This window comes from Vespa velutina, chromosome 1 (assembly GCF_912470025.1).
Source record: "Vespa velutina chromosome 1, iVesVel2.1, whole genome shotgun sequence".
Classification (NCBI taxonomy): domain Eukaryota; kingdom Metazoa; phylum Arthropoda; class Insecta; order Hymenoptera; family Vespidae; genus Vespa; species Vespa velutina.
The window spans coordinates 18,343,090-18,351,833 of NC_062188.1; the positions used below are offsets into that span (position 1 = coordinate 18,343,090).

The 8,744-nt window shown below is 25.6% G+C and overlaps 1 protein-coding gene across 3 annotated transcripts in view; it reads right to left on the minus strand.

Moving 5' to 3' along the window:
• Window positions 1-3,238: 3,238 nt before the first annotated feature.
• Window positions 3,239-8,744, minus strand: part of LOC124953567 (abhydrolase domain-containing protein 2) — an 8,598-nt gene continuing 3,092 nt past the window's right edge. The window contains exons 2-8 of one of the 3 annotated variants that reach the window (XM_047505234.1): window positions 5,854-6,026; window positions 5,412-5,498; window positions 4,832-4,999; window positions 4,472-4,658; window positions 4,093-4,291; window positions 3,748-3,898; window positions 3,239-3,586 (exon numbers count right to left, since the gene is read on the minus strand). In XM_047505234.1, the coding sequence (XP_047361190.1) occupies window positions 3,417-3,586; window positions 3,748-3,898; window positions 4,093-4,291; window positions 4,472-4,658; window positions 4,832-4,999; window positions 5,412-5,498; window positions 5,854-6,026 (1,135 nt within the window). In that variant the 3' untranslated portion in view covers window positions 3,239-3,416. Of the gene's footprint in view, window positions 3,587-3,747; window positions 3,899-4,092; window positions 4,292-4,471; window positions 4,659-4,831; window positions 5,000-5,411; window positions 5,502-5,853; window positions 6,027-8,744 lie in introns of all 3 variants that reach the window. The other 2 variants (XM_047505142.1, XM_047505328.1) reach the window with 2 other exon arrangements.

Below are 8,744 nucleotides of genomic sequence, written 5' to 3' on the forward strand. Positions count from 1 at the left end.
ATCGTTTTTAATAATTTTGCAGAGATAGAAAAATAAAGAAAGAAAGGTGAAGATTTTTATTCCAAATTGTTTTAATTCGACGTCAGGGCTGATCGAAGTGTCCCCTTGTGTTATTTTTAGAAAGCTTTCTCTGCGTCTAACGCGTATGTATACGTAGTTAACTTGTCAGGGAGACCTAATGTAGGGAGAATAAATGCGGGATGTAGAATGAAAAGATTGAAAGAGAAGGGAGACGAAAGAAAATTTATTACAAAATACAAGTTCGTGCCTTGTTACACATTTTCACGATTAAATAAATATTTTTAATATTTATGTATCTTAAATAAAGATTTATCGTACATTAATGTACGCTATAAATTAATAAAAAGAATATATATATATATATATATATATATATATATATATATTCTTTTATATAAAGTTATATATTTATATATATAATGAATAAAATAATATCTGCAAAAGCATCATATTTACAATTCATATAAAATTTCATTTTTCATCTAAAATACGAATTTTAATGTGCGATCGGCCTTATATATTGTGCAATACAATTGTATTTTAATTATTTCTTTTAAATTGTTTTATTAAAAATAATTAACTTTAGTGTAAATTAATTTATATATGAAAATATTAACGCAATAGGAATAATTGATCTTTGAAATGAAAATTTTTGATAATTAATTTACTTCATAGATCAATCACTTCGTAAATATAATCTTTCATCTTCCTATTTTTATCAATTAATCTATTATTGAATTCTTCTCGATATGTTTTGTTGCAACAGGAACTCGTTAATTCTCACTACTTACATAAAGGAATACTTTGTATGTACAATTATACATACTATTGTAAGAGGTGAAACTATAAACACAATTTATATAGAGTTATACATTTTCTTTTTTTTTCTTTTTTTTTTTTTTGTTATCTATACATCCATCAGTTGATGCTAAAACATCTGTTCTACTTTAATTCACACATACAAATTTTTTTATAAACGATATATTATATTTAGAAAACTTAGGCCTATATATATATATATTATATGTATATAGATTAGAAATTTTCGACTGAAAGAAATTTCATGTTTTTTTTTTGTTTTTACCTTTTTACTTTCTTCTCGCCAAAAAATATTGCCATTTGTAAAAAATGATTTAGACAAACTTACACAGCCGATGCACTGTTATCTTACGAAAAATATCCCAATTTTATTGTCTCTTACTTTCTATATACAAAAGTTAATTGTTAAGAATTACTCAAAAATGTGCTCTACGCTTAGAATGAAAATAATAAATTATAGATGGTTTTTTTTTTTTGTTATTTTTTTCTTTTTCAGATGAAATTAATAAATTAACTTATGTACATACAACACATATCAAATTTGTGAAGTATATATAGGATGAATCTTTTAAAATTGAGATTTAAATATTTTAAAAATCGTTATTTTTGAAAAGGAAAATTGAAACAAAAGTTATTCGGTTACGGAGAGCAAATATAACAGGATTATAAATTTTGATCAGATGAACGTTTTCTAAGTTATTGCAAGATATACTTTTTTTTTTTTTAATAGAAATCTATAATTTTTGCAACAGCATCTTATTTCCTATAAAAAGAATGAACGACTATTGTTTAACCTCTGTTTGTTCAGTTTTTACTTTTTATAAAAAGATTAAACAAGAAACTTAAGGCAAATAGAACAGGTATTCCTTTTCAGACAAATATTATTTCTATAAATATTTATCATGATGGCACTCCTTATCTATAAGTTATCAATAGACTTAATTTTTGATTGAAATATAGTAGAATAATCCTACGAATAAATTTGACCCTGAAATTACCTTGATGATGTCCATCAAATCAAAATTAAATAATTTTCAAATGTTTCCTCTCAATTTGAAAAATTCATCTTATATATACATATATCTCTAACAAATATAATTTAATTGTTATCAAAGTAAATCGATATACATCAATTTGTTCACTCCTCACATTTCACATGTCTTTAATTTTATAATAATGACTAACCAAAAATAAATATATTCTAGTAAAACATTTAAGTATTCTAAATACAATATCTATAATGTTATATAGTTTTTAATTGTTTTCTTGTTTATATGTAATTAAATTAAACAAAGATATTTGATGTAAACCATTTATAAAACATATTACATATACGTCGTGCGATTAACTTTGATAAGAGAATAATGATATAACGAAAGAAAATTTCTTTTTGAATTAAATCATTGAAATGGATTTTGTATTTTACTTATAATAATTAACCATTTTTTCTTATTGTTATATCAAACAAGCACTTTCGTCAAACGAAACGATACGTTTCTAAATGACAAACAGTCATGTAACTTTAAATATTTAATCTTAAACGATTACACATGTAAAAGATCGAAAAGATATGTTTTGAAAATATTAGTACATTTGAATAGTCTTAATATTATTATGTAGTTTCAGGTCTAAATTTTTGATAATTTTTTTATGCAAGATAATGACACGTGAGCATGGAATTATCATGATCGTGCTTAATGCATAAAAGCAAAAAAGAAAAAAGAAAAAAAAAAAAAAAAACCAATGAAGCACATGTAACATAGGCAATGTAAGTTATAACCGTGATGAATCTTTAGACGTGTAAAGACCAACTTATAATTGTGACGAATGATTAATTCCTGTTGTATATTCTTTTACAAGAAACGAAAAGAGAAAAAAAAAGAAAAAAAAAAAAAAAGGAAACAAAAAATTATTGCATTCTCAAAAATCCCTGAGAAAAAAACATTAAGATTTTGAATAACTTTTATAATTTAATTGAAACGACGTCATCGATGAACATGATTAGTGAGCATGAAAGTATGCTTTTTTTTTTTCATGTTATTATAAATGCCAATACTAAATACTCATAAAGTCTTAAAGTTTTGTACAATTCAAATGGTCAGCCACGTAAATAAGATCGATATGGATCTTAATAACGTTAACTATTAATACTTTTCTCTCTCTCCCTCTCTCTCTCTCTCTCTCTCTCATTTGCATTAACAAAATAATATTATAAACTTACACTTTTTTTTTTTTTTTTTATATACTAATTTACTAAGAAGGATGTTGAAATTGATGTTACATAGATTATTTTCAGTCAGTTATCGCGCTTAAATGACGCGATCATTCAATATAGTAAGTTCAAATCCATTCTATGATCAAATACAATCGTGTAACAAGACTGTTATTATAATAAGATCGTAAATGCACAAACTGACGTTGTACAGTACATTCGTGCGCGTGCGTGTGCGCGCGAGGAAATTATTATTAATATTATTAATACTATTACTATTACTATTATTATTATTATTATTATTATTATTATTATTATTATTATTATTATTAATAATAATATTATATGCAGGAATATAATGTCGTTAAGAGGTTTTCAAAGCCTTATCCGCGTGTGCTAAAGTGAGTGATCCTACGAGTGAAACTAAAGTGCGATCCAGCCATGTTATAGGATTTGGATAAAGAAGACCACCTTCGTAGAAACCTAAATGACCTCCGTGTGACAATTCAACGTACAATGTGTTTGGATGAGTCGCTACAATATACAATATATAATTTAATCCAACTTTCTTCTTCTTCTTTTTTCTTTTTTTTTTTTTTTTTTACTTTGCTATTTCTCTAATTAATATTTCAAATGATCTTCGTATTATTAAAAACAATTTATATTTAATTAATTCTAATTTTCTCTAAACTTACCAGCATATTCTCTTATAGGCTTTAATAATGAATCCGGTACAATAGGATCATCTACAGAATTAATAAATACCATTGGTGTATAGATGTTATCAAGATAATTTATGGAACTGGACCATTTGTACATTTCTTGCACGGACCTAAATTGATGTACCTATGAAGAACAAAAAAATAAAAAAAAAAAAAAATAAAAAATAAAATAAAAACATTGAGGACAAGCAAGTAAATATGTATGTATATATGTATGTATGTATGTATGTATGTATGTATGTATGTATGTATGTAAGTCGTACAACGTTCTTTTACGTCATTAAAAGAATAACATTAGCAAAAAAGAAAAGATCTTACCCTTCTCGTATAAGCTTCATCGAGTTCGGGTAACGTAGCAGCAGAAATAATATCTCGCTCGTTGAGGGAATATTTTTGTTTCACTTCTTCCGAAAGGAGTACATGCTTGTGTTTCAATATTATATTTTTAACGGATTCTGTCATTACATAGAGATAAAAGCGTCTGAAGTTTTGCCAGTTTAATAAGAACTTTGTACCTCTGAAAGAAACATAAATTAAAATAATTTAACGCGTGTATTGATCAACGTGAACGAAATTATGTATTTACACTTCTTGTTTCTTTTCCTTTTTGTTTTATTTTATTTTATTTTTTTTTTCTTTTGTTGTTCTTACAAATAAATAGAAAATAAATGAAAATGGAAAATAAATGAGAACTCACTCGAGCGCGTTGTAACCTTGACAAATGGATATGCCACCTATGATATTGGATAATTTATTCAATCCGCGTTCTCCTAGATATTTGGTGACTAAATTACCGCCTAAACTAAATCCTATGCAAACAATTCTCGTATTTGGATGTTGTTCGGTTAAATTTTGTAGCATCATGTGATAATCGTCAGTATGACCTAAAAGAAAGAAATGATAAAAAAGTAATGTAAGATTCATAAAAAGAAGAAAAAAAAAAAAAAAAAAAAAAAAAAAAAAAAAAAAAAAAAAAAAAAGTAACATGAGTTGAGAAATTGTACATATGAAGATAGTATATAACAATAATTTATATCATAATACTTTTATTCTATACCATAAGTGAATATCCTTGGCGCTGTGACTTTGACACTAGAAAGAGCTCCTACGTGATTAAGTACGGCGCATCGATAACCGTGACACTGAACAAGGTGAACGAATGTCCTGATGTAGACACTTTCAGAAGTGTTGCCAATGCCCGGACAGATAGCTATCGTGATATCGTCTGCAGAATAATAAAATTCTTTTTACTTCAAGGTATTCACTATTGAAAATTCAAGAGGCGATGAAGAAAACAAACGCCGACGTTCAATATTACAAAATTCGCTTGTTTCTTCCTCCTCCTATATACGTGAACATATATATATATATATATATTAATGCGTGTATACATATATACATACATATAAATAAATATATATGTATATATACATTTATATATAGATATATTTAATATAATACATTTTATATTTTTAATATTTATATTTTATATTTTAGATATATTGATTCTATGTACATATACATATATATATACACACATACACACACACAAATTTATATAGATATATGTATATGGATATAAATGTATGAAAAGTTAATCCGTTCGATTATTATATTTCGTTATTTTTCGCAAAAACCTTGTTTAGATAAGCTGGTAGCATACCAACAACGGATCCTCTTGAAAGTAGTATATTCCAAAGTATGACGCGAACGTGGACATTCGTCTTCCATAGAAAAAAGAAAAAAGAAAAGAGAAAAAAAAAAAAAAAGAAGAAGAAGAAGAAGAAAAAAAATCAAATACCTTATACTCTTAACGACCGATTTTAATTCTAAATAAACTCTTGATCGTATATGACTAAGAGTTACTTATAAATAATAGATTTGTTAAAGAGTCTCACAGAGAGAATATAGCGTGAGATTTATTCTTATGAATCACACCTGTTGTTTCACCTTCAAAATCAACGATATAATACGTAGCAGAAGTAATTCGAGTACGAGATTAATATATTTTTTTTTAAGATAAAATTAAAGTTAATGAACAATGAAGAGAAATATCAAGAAAATTTGAAATAAACAAACCTTCATGGCCATTAGTCAATGGTTGATAAAGATCATAAGTTAGAGTTGTATCGTCTGATAGACCAATGTATACGCGATCTCCTATTGGCCAAGGACATCGTACACGACCAATGATACTGTGGACCACCGTTTGCACGTGACCACTGAACCCCCATAGTCTTGTAGGTTTGTATCTGAAATAAAATTTTTAAAGGGTTATGATCATTTTTTTTCCTTTTTTTAAAATACTGCAATAAATAAAAAAGAAGAAGAAAAAAAAAATGATCATTGTCATTTGTACCATCAATAAATATTATCGTTTTTGTCAAATTCGTACAAAAACGAATCTTTCGAAGTACAAAATTTCGTCGCCATTTTGTCGTACGAAAACGAATCTTCCAAAGTACAAAATTTCGTCGTCATTTTGTCGTACGAAAATGAATCTTCCAAAGTACAAAATATCGTCGGCATTTTACCGTAAGAAATTTATTCTGTATTATACATAATGATTATGTATGTTCTTTCTTTCTTTTTTTTTTTTTTTTTTTTCACGAATGTTCTATCTAACATTCTCGCATACTCATTTATATTAACATTTTTATAACGTATATAATATAATCTCCTTGTTATAATCAAGATTTATTGCAAACGATTGATATATTATTAATGGTACAATTATACCAATGACGTTTCTCTACATTTCAATGAAGCGAAATCTAAAGAAGATTTGACAAACCGTTAGAGAGACGAGTTTATTGTGGGGATAAAAAAAAAATACAAAAAAGAAAAACATTCCTAGTGGATCAGTGGAACACGAGAAATTCTAAAACGGTCATAGAGAGAATTGACGATCGAGAACGGTTTATGTTCGTCTAACATTTTATAGCTTTGCAGTCGTAAATTACAAACAAACATAAACAAAGAGAAAATATTTTACGTCGATGATTATTATCTTCGAAGAAAAAAATAAAAAAAGAAAAAAAAAAGAAAAAAAAAATTAAAGAAAAAAGAAAAAAAAAAAAAAAGAAAAATCGATGATCTACAATTCCTGTTTCGTGATAGACTTAAATACTTTTTTTTTTCTTTTTCTTAGCGTTTTTATCGCTAGAAAATTGATCTAACCAATGACGAGAAACCTATAATTTTACATTGATCTATAATACATTTATTTTGAAATTATATATCTCTCTACAATGTTCTTTCTTCGACATTAATTTTTCTAACTAAAAATATCGATATTGTTGAGTCCAAACGTTTTAAAAATTAAAAGTACTTAAGAAGTATTTGAAGAGGAGAAAGCCTCACGTTCAGCAAAAATTTTGCTTACAATTTTCTTGTCATACAATTTTATCACATTCTTTCGTAAAACTCTTTGAACTACTTTTCTCACAATACAGTTAAATCATATTTAGTAAACTTTTCTCTTTGATTTACGTCGAATGTTATGATTAAACGGTACATTGAATAAGCTTTCACTGTTATTAAAGATTTTGAATAGTTCGTAATTTTATTGTCTAGAATATTTGAATGATAATAAATATGAATTTTTTCTATTACAAGTGAAGAGAAAAAATAAAAAAGAAAGAAAAAAAAAACCAAAAGAAAAAAGAAAGAGAAAGAGAAATGAAAATGGATAAATAAATTATAATAATATTATTCTCCATATTATTATAATAGGCACACATATGAATTTATCGGTATATTCGATATAGTCGATAAGTAGAATTTATCATTGGGAGAATTTTTCAAAGGAAAAAAAATTATATAGCTATGTAAATTGATTAAAAAAAGGAATAAAAAAAATAGAATTGATCGATTTAAAAAAAAAAAAAAAAAAATACTGAAAGTAGTGAAAAAACACAATACGATATGAAACACATACAACGATTTCATGATGCATTAGAACGTGTTGCATATACATTTATATATGTATATAGATCGAAGGGAAGAAAGTATGTATAGCTTCAGAAACTAAAACTTTTTCTATATGCACATATATACGTATATATATATATATATGTACAATGTATTGTATATATACTGACATAAAAAATAATATACATTAGAATCGATTCGAACGATTCTCTTCATGATACTTATCTTCCATATACATATATATGTATATATATATATATATGCATATAATAATTTTGTTCAAACTATGTCGCTTCCGCTTTCTCGATCACGACATCGAAGAAAAATAAATTGGAAGTAAAAGTGAGAGCTTTCGTTGTCGTCGACATCATTATTATTGAACTCGGGCAATGCGATTATTTTATAAAAGAAGCCTTCCTCCATCGAGGTAAAAGTTCTTCATTATTAAATCTTTAGTTATTTATATATGTAACTCGACATTAATCATAAAAAAAAAAAAGAGAAAGAATAATAATAATAATTTAAAAAAATAAATAAAAAGAAAATAAATGGAAATTATTAAATATTCAGTTAGTTATATTGGTGTGTAAAAAAAAAAAAAAAGAAAAAAGAAAGAAAGAAAGAAAAGAAAAAAAGAAAAAAGTCGATATAACAAGCATATATGTAATGTTATCAATCATGATAAAGTTCGTAATTTTTTTTTTTTTTTCATTATACCGACTGTTCAATAATGATAACAAGCTAACTATCGACAATGATGATCGATAGAAAACTCTTCGCTCAGACAAATATTAAACGCGTGAATCATCTTTTAATTAGTAAACTTGGTCATATTTTTAAATTTACATCATGCTTCATTCCAGAAATTATTTAGATATGGCATAAAAAAAAAATACATTTATTTTTGTTTTCGTTCCAACTTCTTATATTATACATATACACACACACATATATATATATATATATATATATATACATTTAATACATATATTTTCTTACAATTAAAATCACAATTATGCATATATGGATAAAAAAAA